Genomic DNA, 16871 nt, shown 5'->3' with positions numbered 1-16871 from the left:
CCAGTTCGCATCGGCACACACGCGGAGATGGCCTAAGTGACAGCACGAACGCCTCCCTCGACACGCTTCCAGCCCGGTAATTGGACAACGTTGAAGTCAAGTTGTTAGCGCATTGGGAAAATATCCACCCCACCAGGAGCCCTCCGCTCTCTTATTCATAAGCACGCCCGCCCAATCTCCCGCGACCCTCTGTCTCTTCACGTACCTGCTCGACACACAATCGCTACACTTTGCTTGCCGGAACGCCGCGAGCCCACCACCAGGCCTGTTCCACCAGCCCTGCTAGCAAGTAAGTCGCCCGCCTCCCACATGTACTCCCGCTGCACCCATCCACCACCCGCGCCCAAACATTGTGCTTTTCCACCACCCGTCCTGCGTGAACAACACAGACAATCGTTTTACTGGTCTACGCGTGCCACCCCGCGTTAGCCCATTCGCTATTCCCTTATCAGCGCACTCGTGTTTCCAACAGCTATCAGTCGCCGCTGGGTACGGGGGAACGTCATAGCCCTTAATCGCTATATCCGGCGGGTGAAGCTGGTGACGAATCCAGCCCATCTTTCTGCTGCCCTTGGGGGTGATAGACACCAGCGACCCCGTCCTTGCAGCGACTGATCCCCACCCACATTCGTTGCTTTTGAGCTAGAGCTCTAGGCGCATCCGTACCAAATATCCTCGATCCTCGGCTCGCACTCACCGACAAACTCTTCTCCGAATTGACAACTAATATCCGCCTCAGACTTCACCTAGACACTATTACCAGAGCAGCAGCTCCAACTTGACGCGTCGAGCGACCCCGCCACACTCCCATATCGATACCGCAACCCCGCTACCCACACCAACGAACCCAGAACTTCGGCCTTTCGCCGATATAATGGGTCGGGTCTCGTTCGCCGAAGATACAAAATTGCCCCAGGAACCCCAGATTGAAGAGTATCAGAGCTCCGTGTTCGAGTATCAAGATGGCCCCGAGAACAAGTCGTGGGCAGGTGCGCTGCCCTTGAAGCAGGGTCTCTATGACCCGGAGCTCGAGAAGGATGCTTGCGGTGTCGGTTTCGCTGCGTGAGTGACAGAATTGCACTTTCTGTGGAGTGTGAGGGCTGACATTTGCGTAGCCACATCAAAGGCAAGGCCAGCCACAAGATTGTCTCCGATGGTAAGAGCGAACAACGCGAGAGTAGTGCAGGATAGGGTGCTAACAAATCCTCAGCACGATCGTTGCTATGCAACATGACACATCGAGGAGCCGTGGGCTCAGACGCACGCGACGGTGACGGTGCAGGTGTAATGACCTCCATTCCCCACCGCTTCTTCCTCAAGGAGTTCGAGCGCGAGCAAGGCTACAAGCTACCAAGCCTTGGCCAGTACGCCACTGGTAACCTGTTCTTCAAGCCCGACGCCACCATCTTGGAGGAGACCAAGGCCATGTTCGAGGACGTTGCAGACCAACTCGACTTGAGGGTGCTCGGATGGCGGACGGTGCCCCGCGATTCCACACTTCTTGGACCCGCAGCGCTGTCACGAGAGCCCATCATTCTCCAGCCATTCGTGGTATTGAAGACTGCCTACGGCGACGCCCGCGAGCCCAAGGCGGACTTCCAGGAGAAGTACGATAACGCGTACTTTGAGCGACAACTGTATGTCATGCGAAAGCGGGCTACACACGTCATTGGCCTGCACAACTGGTTCTACGTTTGCTCTTTGAGCAACAAGAACATTGTTTACAAGGGTCAACTGTCTCCCGTCCAGGTCTACGAGTACTACCACGATCTGCTCAACGTCGACTACGAGGGTCACTTTGCACTAGTGCACTCCCGTTTCTCTACCAACACATTCCCCAGTTGGGACCGTGCTCAGCCTCTGCGATGGGCGGCTCACAACGGTGAAATCAACACTCTGCGAGGAAACAAGAACTGGATGCGCGCCCGCGAGGGTGTCATGAAGTCCAGCCTTTTTGGCGAGGAGCTCGACCTCCTCTACCCCATTGTCGAGGATGGTGGTTCCGACTCTGCGGCTTTCGACAACGTTCTTGAGCTGCTCACCATCAACGGTGTTCTGTCACTCCCAGAAGCAGTTATGCTGATGGTTCCAGAGGCATGGCAGGGCAACAACACAATGGACCCCGCAAAGCAGGCCTTCTACGAGTGGGCTGCCTGCATGATGGAGCCTTGGGATGGTCCTGCCCTCTTCACATTCTCGGACGGACGTTACTGTGGTGCCAACCTCGACCGTAACGGTCTCCGTCCTTGCCGTTACTACGTCACCGATGACGACCGCATCATCTGCGCGTCTGAAGTCGGTACCATCTCCATCGAGCCTGAGCGAGTCGTACAGAAGGGTCGTCTGCAGCCCGGTAGGATGTTGCTCGTCGACACTGTCGCTGGCCGAATTGTCGACGACGCCGAGCTGAAGAAGAGCGTCTCAGAGCGTGTCGACTTCCGTTCTTGGATCCAGAAGAACCTTCTTACTCTTCCCAAGATCTTGGAGGCAGTCCCTGCAAAGGGTGTTGACCTATCATACCAGCTCACCGAGACTAAGCTACACGAGGATCCTCGTCTAAGGGCATTTGGTTACTCGCTTGAGCAAGTCAGCTTGCTCCTTGGCCCCATGGCCGCTGACTCAAAGGAGGCTCTTGGATCTATGGGTAACGATGCTCCTCTCGCTTGCTTGGCTACTCAGCCTCGCCTCTTGTACGAGTACTTCCGTCAGCTCTTCGCCCAAGTCACCAACCCTCCTATCGACCCTATCCGTGAGGCGATTGTCATGTCGTTGGAGACCTACGTCGGTCCCCAGGGTAACCTGCTAGAGATGGATGAGTCACAGTGTGGTCGTCTTCTCCTTCCATCGCCCATTCTGACGCTCGAGGAGTTCACAGCGTTGACCAACACCCACAAGCTGTACTCTGACTGGACCGTCAAGAACATCGACATTACCTTCCCCAAGAGCGATGGTATTGAGGGCTACATGGCTGCTCTCGACCGCATCTGCGAGGCTGCCACCGAGGGTATCCAGGCTGGCGACAACATCCTCGTCCTGACCGACCGCGCTGCATCCGCTGACCGCGTCGCCGTATCTGCCTGCTTGGCTACTGGTATGGTTCACCACCATCTCGTCCGCAACAAGTGGCGGTCCAACGCTGCTCTCGTTGTCGAGACCGGTGAGGCCCGTGAGGTCCACCACATGTGTGTGCTTGTCGGATATGGTGCTGATGCCATCTGCCCATACCTCGCCATTGAGTGTATCCTGAAGATGCACCGCGAGGGTGTCATCCGGAAGAAGCTCAGCCCTGAGCAGCTCATCGATAACTACAAGCACTCCTGCGACGGTGGTATCTTGAAGGTCATGAGTAAGATGGGTATCTCTACCCTCTCATCCTACAAGGGTGCTCAAATTTTCGAGGCTCTTGGTCTTGACGACTCTGTCGTTGACCGATGCTTCACTGGAACTGCCTCTCGTATCAAGGGTATGACCTTTGAGCTGATCGCGTCCGATGCCTTCGCTCTTCACGAGAAGGGCTACCCATCGCGCGCCATTGTCGAGGTACCTGGTCTCGCTGAGACTGGTGAGTACCATTGGCGTGACGGAGGCGAGCCTCACGTCAACGACCCGACTGCCATGGCCAACATCCAGGACGCCGTGCGCACCAAGAACGACAAGTCATACGAGGCCTACTCCATCGCTGAGTACGAGCGCATCAAGGACTGCACCCTCCGTGGTCTCCTTGACTTCAACTTCGATGACCGTGCACCAATTCCTATCGACCAGGTCGAGCCTTGGACTGACATCGTGCGCCGTTTCGTTACCGGTGCCATGTCTTATGGATCTATCTCCATGGAGTCTCATTCTACCCTTGCTGTCGCCATGAACCGTCTTGGCGGTAAGTCAAACACTGGTGAGGGTGGTGAGGACCCCGAGCGCAGCTTGCGCATGGAGAACGGTGACACTATGCGCTCCGCTATCAAGCAGATCGCCTCCGGACGTTTCGGTGTTACTTCCAACTACCTCGCCGATGCCGATGAGCTCCAGATCAAGATGGCTCAGGGTGCCAAGCCTGGTGAGGGTGGTGAGCTTCCTGGCCACAAGGTCTCCGGTTCCATCGCTAAGACCCGTCACTCCACTCCCGGTGTCGGTCTCATCAGTCCTCCTCCCCACCACGACATTTACTCCATTGAGGATCTCAAGCAGTTGATCTACGACCTCAAGTGCTCCAACCCCCGCGCTCGTGTCTCCGTCAAGCTCGTTTCCGAGACTGGTGTTGGTATCGTTGCTTCCGGTGTCGCCAAGGCCAAGGCTGACCACATCCTCATCTCCGGTCACGATGGTGGTACCGGTGCTTCTCGATGGACTGGTATCAAGTATGCTGGTCTGCCCTGGGAGTTGGGTCTTGCCGAGACTCACCAGACTCTTGTCCTCAACGATCTCCGTGGTCGTGTCATTGTTCAGACTGATGGTCAGTTGAGGACTGGACGTGATGTTGCCATTGCTTGTTTGCTTGGTGCTGAGGAGTGGGGTTTCGCTACCACTCCTCTTATTGCCATGGGTTGCATCATGATGCGCAAGGTAAGTTTTGACTATATGAGATGCATCTGAAACACATACTGACTTCGTCATACAGTGCCATCTCAACACCTGCCCTGTCGGTATCGCCACCCAGGACCCTGAGCTCCGAAAGAAGTTCCAAGGTACACCCGAGCATGTCATCAACTTCTTCTACTACATCGCCAACGAGCTCCGTGCGATCATGGCCAAGCTTGGCTTCCGTACCATCAACGACATGGTTGGTCGTTGCGAGGCTCTACGCATTCGCGATGATCTCCGCACCGCGAAGACTGAGAACATTGACTTGTCTCTCATCCTGACTCCCGCTCACACCCTTCGCCCAGGTGTTGCCACCTTCAACGTGCGCAAACAGGACCACCGTCTCCACGTTCGTCTGGACAACAAGCTCATTGCTGAGTCCGAGCTTGCTCTTGAGAAGGGTCTTCCCGCCCGTATTGAGTGCGATGTCGTCAATACCGACCGTGCTCTTGGTGCTACTCTCTCATACCACATCAGCAAGCGCTACGGCGAGGCTGGTTTGCCTCAAGACACCATCCACGTCAACATCCGTGGCTCTGCTGGCCAGTCTTTCGGTGCTTACCTGGCACCTGGTGTCACTCTTGAACTTGAGGGTGACGCTAACGACTACGTCGGTAAGGGTCTTTCTGGCGGTCGCCTGATCATCTACCCTCCCCGCAACGCCGTTTACCGCGCTGAGGAGAACGTCCTCATCGGTAACGTCTGCTTGTACGGTGCCACTCGCGGTACCTGCTTCTTCCGCGGTATCGCCGCCGAACGCTTCTGTGTCCGTAACTCCGGTGCCACAGCGGTTGTCGAGGGTGTTGGTGACCACGGTTGCGAGTACATGACTGGTGGTCGTGTTCTTGTCCTTGGCTCTACTGGACGTAACTTCGCCGCCGGTATGTCTGGTGGTATTGCATACGTTCTTGACATCCACAAGGACTTCGAGCAGAAGGTCAACCAGGAGATGGTCGAGCTTTCCGGCATCGAGGAGCCAGAGGAGATCGCTTTCGTGCGTGGACTCATCGAAGACCACCACCACTACACTGGCTCCGAGCTCGCCGCACGCATCCTGCTCGACTTCACCCGCGCACTGCCCCGCTTCGTCAAGGTCATGCCCGTTGACTACAAGCGCGTCCTCCTCGAGGAGAAGGCCAAGGCTGCCGAGAAGAAGAAGAACGAATACCCTCTTCCCCTCCTTCCCGGCAACTCCGTCCGCGCCAGCCACGAGGAGTCCCGCAACAAGGAAGCCGAGGCTGAAGCCAAGGAGAAGAAGAAGAGCGACCTCCTCGACATTGAGGAGAGTGTCACCGACGCGAAGGCCGAGAAGAAGAAGGCACTCGTTCTTGATAAGACCCGTGGTTTCATGAAGTACCAGCGTCGCTCGGAGAAATACCGCAACCCCAAGACCCGTACGAGGGATTGGGCCGAGCTGAACCAGCGTCTCAACGAGGATGAGCTCAAGTACCAGACTGCTCGTTGCATGGACTGTGGTGTTCCTTTCTGTCAGTCGGACACTGGCTGCCCGATCAGTAACATTATTCCCAAGTGGAACGAACTTGTTTTCCAGGGACAATGGCGTGACGCCCTCAACCGTCTTCTTATGGTAAGTCTTGACACTCCGAAGTATATGCGAGACAAATACTGATATTCTTGGGTGTGCAGACCAACAACTTCCCTGAGTTCACTGGACGTGTTTGCCCGGCTCCTTGCGAGGGAGCCTGTGTTCTTGGCATCAACGAGGACCCCGTCGGCATCAAGTCCATTGAGTGCGCCATTATCGACCGTGGTTTCGAGAAGGGCTGGATGGTCCCCTCGCCGCCTCAGGTCCGCTCTGGCAAGACTGTTGCCATCATCGGTTCCGGCCCTGCTGGTCTTGCTTGCGCTGATCAGCTTAACAAGGCTGGTCACACCGTTACCGTCTACGAGCGCGCTGACCGTGTCGGTGGTCTGCTCATGTACGGTATCCCCAACATGAAGCTCGACAAGAAGGTTGTCCAGCGTCGTGTTGACTTCATGGCTGCCGAGGGTGTCAACTTCAAGACCGGTGTCACTGTTGGCGAGGATGGCCAGACCAACCTCGATGCTCTCCGCAAGGAGTACGACGCTGTTGTCTTCGCCACTGGAGCAACTGTCGCTCGTGACTTGCCTATTCCCAACCGCAACCTGGAGGGTATCCACTACGCCATGCAGTTCTTGCACAAGAACACCAAGTCTCTCCTCGACTCCGAATTGGCTGACGATGCCTACATCTCTGCCAAGGACAAGCACGTTGTTGTCATTGGAGGTGGTGACACTGGTAACGACTGCATTGGTACCTCCGTCCGTCACGGCGCCAAGTCAGTCGTCAACTTCGAGCTCCTGCCCCAGCCTCCCGCCGAGCGTGCTCGCGACAACCCATGGCCCCAGTGGCCCCGTATCTTCCGTACTGACTACGGTCACAACGAAGTCAAGACTCACATGGGCAAGGACCCTCGTGAGTACTGTGTCATGTCGAAGGACTTCGTCGACGACGGGAGCGGCAAGGTCAAGGGTATCAACACTGTTCGTGTTGAATGGACCAAGTCCGCCTCTGGCGGCTGGGACATGAAGCACGTCGAGGGCAGCGAGCAGTTCTTCCCCGCCGACCTCGTCCTGCTCTCCATGGGTTTCTTGGGCCCCGAGCAGCGCGTCATGAGCGATGTCATCGAACTCGATGGCCGCAAGAACATCAAGACTCCTCCTGGTCACTACAACACCAACCTTGCCGGTGTTTTCGCCGCCGGTGACTGCCGTCGCGGACAGTCCCTCATCGTCTGGGGTATCAACGAGGGTCGCCAGTGCGCTCGCGACGTCGACACCTTCCTCACCGGCTACGGAACTTCCCTGCCTGTCACCGGTGGTATCGTCAAGCGCCCACCTTACGAGGCCATGCACAAGCACACCGCTGCTCCCACGGAGAAGCTGGTCACCGTCGCCGCTTAGATGCGACCATGATTATAACGATTACTTTATGAAGTAAAAAAGATGCATGGGATAAGATGGATGGGCTCATGATAAAAGATGGGGGGTTTCGGGTTATATTCACGATTTGTTTGGCGTTTGATCTTTTGTGTACAAGCATTTTCCCTCGTTTACCTGCACGATACCTTTTCAGTATGCGGAGTCAGCTGGGTGGCACCTGCAGTGTACAATGTTTTCTTTGCTTTGGTTGTTGGCTTTTGGTTTATTCACTTCGCACTCAATTTGTATATATATGCGAATGCTATGTTCAAATGATTACTTGATGACTTCCTGTGGCATGCATGTAGGGTTCTTGACTGTATCCACTATCGAAAATGCGTGGTGCGATTCTAATGGACAGAATCGTTGCAAGTGCGGCTGAAATTTTTGACATGCTTCCTCCATAAGCGCTGAGAGTTTAGCATCAGTGACAGTCCGTCGCCGTTGCTTCGCTTCGCCAGGCCGCGAATGCACAAAGCCAAGATTCAGGTTTAGTGACGTCACGCACCTCCAACTCCAGATTCGCCATCAACAAACCACACTAGGCAGCAAACATCGCTCGAGCGATCAACTCATTCTACATGTCGCCATGCCACGGTGACAATTAGATACTGAGGATGATACCCCGTACCGGCTGGCATCAAGCCTGCCGTCGCCCTGTGCAAGGGCCATTAAGGCACGTTCACGATGCCGATCCTGGTTGCCGATCATCGAAAGTGTACTAACAAATCATCAGGATTATCCATCCGACACTTGCTGCGACATTGAAACCAAGTAATCTGGGTTGTCGCAGTCCATGGACTGTCCCCGCTCGGTGTATGACTGGGCTACAGGCAGGCGAAGACAAAACCGGACACATCAGCGCCGGACCCAACGAAGGAATCCTTTTCTTCAACAACGTCTTCCCTATCCAGATCCGTAAAGTCCTAGGACTTCCTCTCCCTAGGCTCTTCGACCGGCTCATCAGTCCGACTATCTCTGGCACCGACCCGAAAGCCGTTATTGAGCGAGCAAGTGCGAAACGCAACCTCCAGATTACTGGGACTGAAGTCCTTCCAAGGACAAGAGAGGGAGGCGCGTTCGTCAAATTCACTCACGATGGCAATGCGTCTGCTTCCGAGATCGAGAAAGTGCTGCAGCAGTACCTAAGAGATGAGCCTGTCAAACCATGGTGGAGCCCATGGAAGAGGATGCGCGCCAAGATGGTCAAGGGAAAACCATGGGTGGAGGATCTCATGCGTTTACCTGCTTCACGCCTGCGGGTTGAGTTTGTGTCCGCTGAGCCAGGCGTTCCAGCTTCTGAGGCTGTGGAGATGAGCCAGGAACAACTCTTCCAGTTCTTCAGACCTTATGGTAAACTGGGAGATATTGTTATGCAACCTCCCGATTCGAAAGTTCTTCCCAAGTTCGCGTATTTGGACTATACAAGCATTGGCAAAGCTATCATGGCTAGAAACTGCATGCACGGCTATATCGTATCAGAGGCTGAGGGCGGTGGTAAACTGGGTACGATCTTACGGTTGAAGTACGAGCAGAAGATTAAGCCGAGGTATATCAGGGATTGGATCTTTGGCCATCCGAGGATTATCATTCCCATCGTGGCTGCGCTGATTGCTGCTCTTGTCGCGCTCATCTTCGACCCGTAAGTCAGCCATGCACATTTACGACCCACACTAACAGGTACACAGCATCCGCACATTCTTCGTCAAGGCTCATATTACGCGCAACTTCCATATCGAGGACAATAAGTGGTACCAATGGATTAAGGGCTATGCCACAGACATCATCCACGGCGGCAATAAGCGCGATGACGACGACGGCATGGATGCCATCTGGGATGACAGGAAAGACAATATCGAACAGATCCAAACCTGGTTGATGGAGACTGCCGAAACTTTCATCATCGTCCAGGGCCCTCGCGGTTCCGGCAAGCGCGAGCTTGTCGTAGACCAGGCCTTGGAGGACAAGAAACTCAAGCTTGTGATCGACTGCAAACCAATCCAGGAAGCCCGTGGCGAGAGCGCTACCATCAATGCCGCGGCGCTTTCTGTTGGCTACAGACCGGTGTTCAGCTGGATGAACAGCATATCTGGAATGATCGATATGGCCGCTCAAGGTGCTACAGGTGTCAAGACAGGTTTCTCGGAGACTCTTGATTCTCAACTCAGCAAGATCTGGAATACGACTACCTCGGCTTTACGACAAATCGCTTTGGACACACGACACAAGAACGACAAAGATGCGCACCTTGGAGATGACGAGTGGCTTGAAGCACACCCGGAACGCAGGCCTATTGTTGTGATCGATAACTTCCTCCATAAGAGCCAGGAGGGCGGTATCGTCTATGACAAGATTGCTGAATGGGCTGCGCGTCTCACAACGACGAACGTGGCTCATGTGATCTTCTTGACCAATGACGTCGCATTCAGCAAGTCGCTCTCGAAGGCCATGCCAGACCGCATGTTCCGTCAGATCTCGCTATCAGACTGCAGCCCCGAGGTCGCGAAGCGATTCGTGATCACCCATCTCGATGCCGATGTCGAAGACGACCCAGCGCCAAAGGACGGCTCACCCAAGAAACTACCCTCTCAACACCGCGACGATCTCGACGAGCTCGATACCTGCATCGACCTCCTAGGCGGCCGCCTCACAGACCTCGAATTCCTATCCCGCCGAATCAAGACAGGCGAGACACCCACCAAAGCCGTCCACGAAATCATCGACCAGTCCGCCTCCGAGATCCTCAAAATGTTCATCTTTGGCGCAGAAGACGAAGGCGGCAACCGCCACTGGAACGCTGAACAAGCCTGGTTCCTCATCAAAGAGCTCGCCCAGAAAGAAAGCCTCCGCTACAACGAAGTCCTCATCGACGACATCCTTAAAACAGGCGGCGAATCCGTCCTCCGTGCCCTCGAACAGGCAGAGCTCATCTCCATTGTCTCCGGCGCCAACGGCCGTCCATCCATCATCAAGCCAGGAAAACCCGTCTACCATCCCGCTTTCAAGCGCCTGACCGAGGACAAGGTGTTGAAGAGTCGATTAGACCTGGCGATCCTGACGCATCTGACAAAGATTGAGAGTACGACGATTGACAAGTGCGAGAATGAGTTGTTGCTGTTGAGCAAGTTGAGGAATCAGCCGGCGCAGACGGCGGGACGGGTGAATTATCTATTGAGCAAGTTGATGACGAGTCAGGCGAAGGTGGAGAGGTATGAGGTCGAGATGAAGGGGTTGAAGAAGGTGCTTGGGAATGAGTATTAGGTTTGAGGACTATGCATGTAATGATACCATCTCCCTTCAATGCTAGTGAATTGGGTTGAGTGTCGTGTTGTGGGCGTATGGTATACACTGTTGACTGTCGGTGGTGCCTTTCCTCCAACTTTTGTTGCGCGTATTTTTCTTAAGGCCATGTGCTGTTGCTTTAGCAGATAAAGCTTCAACCAAAAGCATGATTCCAGTGTCACCAACTTATACCAACCACACTTCTTGTCCTGGATACTCAACGTTCGCTCTCCAGCTATCCGCCGTGACCTTCGTCAAACTGAGCTCCCTAAAAGTCCTAATCTCGACCCCATGCTTGTCGAACACAACATGTAACTTCGCTCCGCAACCACGGACTTTGCATCTCCACCGCCTGCGTTCTGGATCCATCAATACAATTTGGGAGCCATGGCCTTTCTTTTTACAACCAGAGTACCCTGGCTCTGGGGCTTCTCTCATTGGCTTGAGGATCTCGGCGACCTTTTCCTTTCCTTGCACATGAGGACAGACATATATATCAGTGTCTTGAATTGTTTCAGCAATCTTGATGAAGGGTATCGATCCGAAGAGACAGGTAGCACAACAGCTATCGCGGTGTTCTGGCAGGAGGTGCTGTGGCGTTCCCCAGGGGCTGCGTTCGTCGGCTCTGTATAGAGGTATTGTTTGAGTCAGACAGAAGCAACACGACTCCTCGCATGATGTGATAAGAGTGTTACATCCTTGCGAGCATGCGGGCCATGAACGTCCTGTCCCAGGTCCTTGAGATAGCCGAAGGAAGCCCTCAAACGCCATTTGTGTATGTGGGCACAAGTATATCGTGCCAGCGGATGCTGTGCATTGTCTTTCGCTGGCGATTATAGCAGGGCATTCCTGCTCTAGCGCTCCAAAAGCTGATGATGGATGGAAGTCTGTACAGTAGCTGCACAAAAGTTTGTCATATGGTGTGTATCGTCTGGAGCTGGTGTTAGCCTCTTCGTACTCAGCTAGTCGGTTGAAGCAATCTTTGCGCAGGCGCCAGGCGTATTCGTCGAAGTCTCCGCCCTCAGCCTGAAGCCCTTCCAAACGCCTTTGGACGCCGTTTGTAGAAGACAGACCCCAGAGGTATTTGCATGTCATACCAAGGCTGAGTGCGTCGACTGGTGGTAGCAGGTCGAATATGTCCAAGATCAGCTCTACAGGTAGACAGGGTAGGTAGCGTCCTTTATCGACATGATCGGGCTCGCTATCTGCCTTTTGAGGCATCCATATGAAGGCGAGATCTGGCCTGTGGTAAGTGCTGCGACCTGTTCGAGGGAAACGGTCGAGCTCGTGTCGGTGTATGAAATAGTCCTTCGCGGCAGAATGGTCAGCGACATTGTGCCGAAATTGACGTACCGGTGCACCGTACATGATCCTGGGACTGTCGGTCGTAGCCATTCTGAAGGAGATTTCGTAAAAGTTGGGGCGAGAGAAAATTCAGAGTGATGAACGAAAGGTTAATGGAAGTTTGTTGCGCTGATTACAAGCGTATAAGTTAAGGCAGCAGTGTGCGCTAGTGTTCACGTGCGCAGATACACCCATGGTGTGATTGGACCCTTTTCTTTGGGCGGTCCAGTCGGAAGCATTTGATACCGTTGAGCTCATTACGAAAGAAGGATGTACTTCAGCTGTATCCTGAACTTGGTCACCGATGTCCTTGTTAGCGAAGATACATGTTAAGAATTTGATAGCGAAAATAGCTGCCTAGAGATCCATGACCCCATTCCCATCTAAATCAAAACGCCGGGTTACCCTAGTCCGATGTATACCCACAAACGCCGTGCCCTATAGTATCATTTTGAAGCCAACAAGTGAAACCCCTTCTTCCGCTTTCCAAGAAACCTACATCTACTGATGTATCTGACTCACATGCCCCGCCTGTCCAGCACCACCCCACTCACTATCATCATCACTACCCACATCCGTCCAGCTCGTAGGCGTCATAATGCCCTGCCTATCGCCGTCGAACTCGCTGAAGCCGCCCTCAGAGAAGGCATCAGTAAACCCGCTTTCTGAACGCGCGTCGTGGTCTGTGTCGTTTTGTTCGCTGTTGGGCATGCTGAGGATGGCGATGTCGTTGGCGTGGGCGGAGGCGACGGAGCCGCTCATTGTCATGGAGCGCTCGGAGCGCGGGGTTAGGGTGCCGGTGGAGAGGTGCTCGGCGTCGTTGTCGTCGAAGAAGGGGTGGGAGGGAGTGGGTTCGCCTGCTTGCGAGGAGGTGAAGGAGTAGAAGGATTGGGCGGCTTGGTCGGCGTCTTCTTGGGCGGGCTGCGCGGACGATGGGATCTCGGGGATGGAGTGCTCGGGGTCGGGTGTTAGGTCGACGAGTGTGCCGGTGGTGGGTGTGGAGGGGACGTCGGCTACGATTGTAGCGGAGCTTTCGCGGGCGGCAGGCTCTTCGTAGGTGAATGGCTTGGGTGAGGGCGCTTCGTCTTCGTCGTGGTCGAATAGTACTTGGTCGTCGGAGAAGGGGTTAGCCATGGTAGCAGCGGCAGCGGAGCCGGCGGCGAAACCAGCAGCACCACGCTTCTTGAGATTGCCATTCGAGTTGTCCTTGCCAGTCGCCGTCGCGTTGTCCCTGAGCATGCCATCGCTGCCAACCATGTCGTCGAAGCTTCTCGTCCGATCAGCCCTCGACCGCCTGGCAGCCACCTCAGCTGTCTCAGCACCGATCCTAGCCAGCTCGTCCAGGTCGACGGCGATGCCCTCTTCCCTCGCCCGTCTAATCAGTTCATTCCTATTCCTCCTGATTAACTCCTCCCTCCGTTGCTTCCTGGCTTCAAAGTCGTCGGACGATTCGCTCGGACGGCGAGGCTGAATGTCATCGCCAAGGTTATGCAGCGCGATGGCGATCTTGCGACGGGTTTGATCGGCCCATTGTCTGACCTGAGGGGACTCGTAGATGGCGATACCGGCGGCGACGATAACGGACGCGGCGATTATGAGGCCTGATGTGAAGGGGTGGTTAGGACGATGCGGCGGGGTTTGAGTGTTGCCTTGCGGAGATGCAAAGCGCGGGCCGGTGCCTGCAAGCAGGTTGGCATAGGAAAGTACAGCAGACAGTAGAGGAATACGCGACGAGAGAAATAACGTTGAATATGCTGGGGACACCGCAGCAACATGCATAAGTGGAGTTATCCGTACTCACCTTTGGCCAGTGGCGCAGGCATCTCTGCGGACTTTGTGGTAGCGGATGCAGTCCTGCTATTCAAAAAGATTCCCTGAATGTGTGGTGGGAAATGATAATAGGTAAGAGAATCCAGAGGCTTTTGACCTTGGAAGAGGCGTGTAAGGAGAGAAGGTTCGAGGGCTGAGAGCAATCATGGTTCGTCCGGTCCTTCGCCACTTGCACAGCCGCAAATGCAGGGCCCGTGGAGCTGGGGGCTCCGGGCGGCTTTTGGTGGGGTCGCCTGCCGCCAATCTTGCTGCACATCGCCCCGCACCCGTTGGACTAACTTCACAACTAGGCCCCTAGAGCAGCATAATTCATTCATAGCTGCGCATATCTGTAGATTTGATGGTGTCATTATAAATCGGGCTGAGTATCACCAAGGCCTACACGTCTACATCATGTTGGCAAGTCACTACACGAAAAGTTTGGGTCGACTTGAAGATTACACGCAGAAAACATCAATTGGAATAGTCAGGTAATTTTGAATGTAGAAAGCAACGCGAGATCGCAATGCACGCTGAACACAAAACAGCCACCTGTAGTCCTCAAACCCGATCTACCCTCCGAGCCCATACCGTGTATGAGATGTAGCTTCCGAGTCTCATGATAGCAGGCTTGATGAATATCGCAAAGCACAGAAGCACATCCTTAATCATCGGCGATGAGCGAAGAGAGCTCACGCGGTCAAACTTTTCCAAAAGACGAGAACGCATCCAGATCAAAGCAAAACTTTTCTGGGGGCGAACATGAAAGCAAAAAGAAAGGATAGTGAAGAATACCGATCGTCCAAAGCACTGGGCGGCAGTCATGTATCCATGATAGTAGCCGTGCTCAGTCGAGGTGACGGGTTTATCCGGAAACTCGATCGTCGTAGTCCTCAAGCTGAAATACCAACTGGCGCGATATATGCCAGAGGGAAGACATGGTTATCTCGACTCAGTCGCTATCGGGGGCCTCGTCGTCTGAGTCGCGCCTAGCATCGATATCAGGCTCAGCCTCAGAGTCCGAGTCGGTCTCGGGGCCAGGACCTCTAGCACGCTTGAGACGAGCCATGATAAGACCTGCAATGATGGCGTCCGTATGTTCATTACTTCGGACTCGCTTATCGCCAGTTATTTCGAGGCGATATGGGCGATAGTTGGTCAAATCAGGGTTGTGGTCCCAACGCTTGGTGTCCCAGTTCCAGTAGTACGGTTCAGGCGACCCGCGAGCTCGAATGACCGTGCCTGTCTTGGTGGTGTGCAGAACGGCGCCGTCGTAAGGCATAGTCTCGGTGACGAGTGACTTTGAAATGCTGCTGACAGCCAACCATTCGTTCAGGTGCGACGGTGAAACCCATACATGCAACATGGAGTCTTTGAGCTCGTTTACCGAGAACCAGAACATACCGCCAGCTTCCAGTACGTCGTCGACCACGCAATCCGGTCGATCGTGTGCGCGACCTGTGTAAGGGGTCTTGTCGAGAACCCAAATTGGGATTTTGACGTTGCGGTAAACTTTAGTTTCGGTTGACTGCGTGTCAACGTGCTCGGGGTCGTGCGAAGTGATAGTTGTTGACATGTCGGCCGTCAGAGTTGCTGCGACTATATCTGAGATGTCGATACCGGTAATGACTGTACAACGTGGAGCCTTTGTGCTGTGGTCACGTTGGTGGCGAACTCTCTTCTCAGCGTCCTCTGATCATGGTTAGTGATAGATACATGACACTTGTACACTTGACTTACTGAGCACACTTGTTGTAGATATGAACGGAGTCGGCTTGGTCTTCTTCCTCCCGTTCAAGTGTCTTGAGAAACGTTCAGTCGTGAAGTCCAAGTTGGGCTTGAGAGTTCCCCGAGACTGAAACGCGTTGCGCTTCTTGAGCTTGAGCTTCTTGTTCTCAATATGAACTTGATGCTTTACGCGAGACACGTTGCTGGCTAAGGTTTCGTTACGCTCGTGCGACGGTCGATATACCTTTGTTGGACGTCCTTTTGTCTTGCCGCGCTCGCGTGCTGCCTTGTCTTTGAAGCTTCTTGAAAATGTTAGCTCGGATCTCCTCAATCTAGAGATGCAAAGCACTTACAGACGGAGTGGGCCATGGAGCGTTGATGTAGTGATTGTGTGGTCCTTTGGATTCTCAGGGAGAACTTCTGGGACGACTGGGGCGACTGTGGCAGAGGGGAGTGACATTTTGTGCTTGTGGAATATTGATGATAGATCGTACTGGTACGAAAGGAAGTATGGTATGAGGACTGTTGACTTGAGAAGATGTGTTGATGAGAGCCAAAAGATTAGAAGGAGTTGGTTGTAGTGGTAGAGGTTGATCGAGTATGAAGAGGTCTTTATATATCCATAGGAGCAGTAGCCTGTCGTGAGGCTAGACGCTAGCAAGCTGCCACATGGCTAAGATTCAAGTAAAGTCAAAACAGGCGGTATCTGCAGTGGTGAGATAAGAGAATGGCATCTTGAAGCCAGGTGCTCTAGTAGAGGTGAGGCCTTTTGGGCCTGGCCAATACGTCCGAGGGTATCAATGGTGAGAGTAGTTCAAGATCTCTGACAATGTAGCGATTTAAGAAGGGACTGTCTCGAATCGCGTAGGTCATCAGCCTGGAGTTAATGAATACATTACTTTGATAGATCACGACACGATGACGACCGGTGGACTGTGATGCCTGCATGGCTACCTAGGTATGCCAAATATTATGTCTAAGAGTGATAATAGATGTTGACAACGACAGCTGATATGAGCGGCGGATTGATGTGATGATCAGGCCTCAGTCAGAGTCAAAAGCGTCGTTGGTGATGTTAGAAGATACGGGTCAAGCTCGGTGTAGCTGGCGCACCTTCCGCCAAGACCTCCGCGCGCCTGATTGGCGGTCGCAACCGCGTCTCAGCG

General features: G+C 54.1%; 4 protein-coding genes across 4 annotated transcripts; 2 read left to right on the top strand and 2 right to left on the bottom strand.

Moving 5' to 3' along the window:
• Nucleotides 1-874: 874 nt before the first annotated feature.
• On the top strand, nt 875-7524 carry GLT1 (glutamate synthase [NADH]; the record flags this gene model as incomplete). The annotated part of the gene is made up of 5 exons (XM_051497786.1): nt 875-1062; nt 1116-1156; nt 1211-4560; nt 4616-6166; nt 6226-7524. The coding sequence occupies 5 exons, from the start codon at nt 875-877 to the stop codon at nt 7522-7524; spliced, it is 6429 nt and encodes a 2142-aa protein (XP_051352433.1).
• A 635-nt stretch (nt 7525-8159) lies between these two features.
• On the top strand, nt 8160-10803 carry YME2 (mitochondrial escape protein 2; the record flags this gene model as incomplete). The annotated part of the gene is made up of 3 exons (XM_051497785.1): nt 8160-8218; nt 8279-9184; nt 9231-10803. 3 exons carry the CDS (start codon nt 8160-8162, stop codon nt 10801-10803), a joined length of 2538 nt encoding a protein of 845 aa, XP_051352432.1.
• A 1866-nt stretch (nt 10804-12669) lies between these two features.
• On the bottom strand, nt 12670-13991 carry J4E92_006416 (uncharacterized protein; the record flags this gene model as incomplete). The annotated part of the gene is made up of 2 exons (XM_051497784.1): nt 12670-13769; nt 13970-13991. 2 exons carry the CDS (start codon nt 13989-13991, stop codon nt 12670-12672), a joined length of 1122 nt encoding a protein of 373 aa, XP_051352431.1.
• Nucleotides 13992-14929: 938 nt separating this feature from the next.
• Nucleotides 14930-16165, bottom strand: J4E92_006415 (uncharacterized protein; the record flags this gene model as incomplete). Its single annotated transcript, XM_051497783.1, has 3 exons — nt 14930-15606; nt 15718-16007; nt 16059-16165. The coding sequence occupies 3 exons, from the start codon at nt 16163-16165 to the stop codon at nt 14930-14932; spliced, it is 1074 nt and encodes a 357-aa protein (XP_051352430.1).
• Nucleotides 16166-16871: the final 706 nt, after the last annotated feature.

The sequence above is a fragment of the Alternaria infectoria genome, assembly GCF_024043175.1.
Source record: "Alternaria infectoria strain BMP 0036 chromosome Unknown scaffold_9, whole genome shotgun sequence".
Classification (NCBI taxonomy): Eukaryota; Fungi; Ascomycota; class Dothideomycetes; order Pleosporales; family Pleosporaceae; genus Alternaria; species Alternaria infectoria.
Note: the sequence above shows the minus strand (reverse complement) of the source record. Positions and strands in the feature narration are given on the sequence as shown.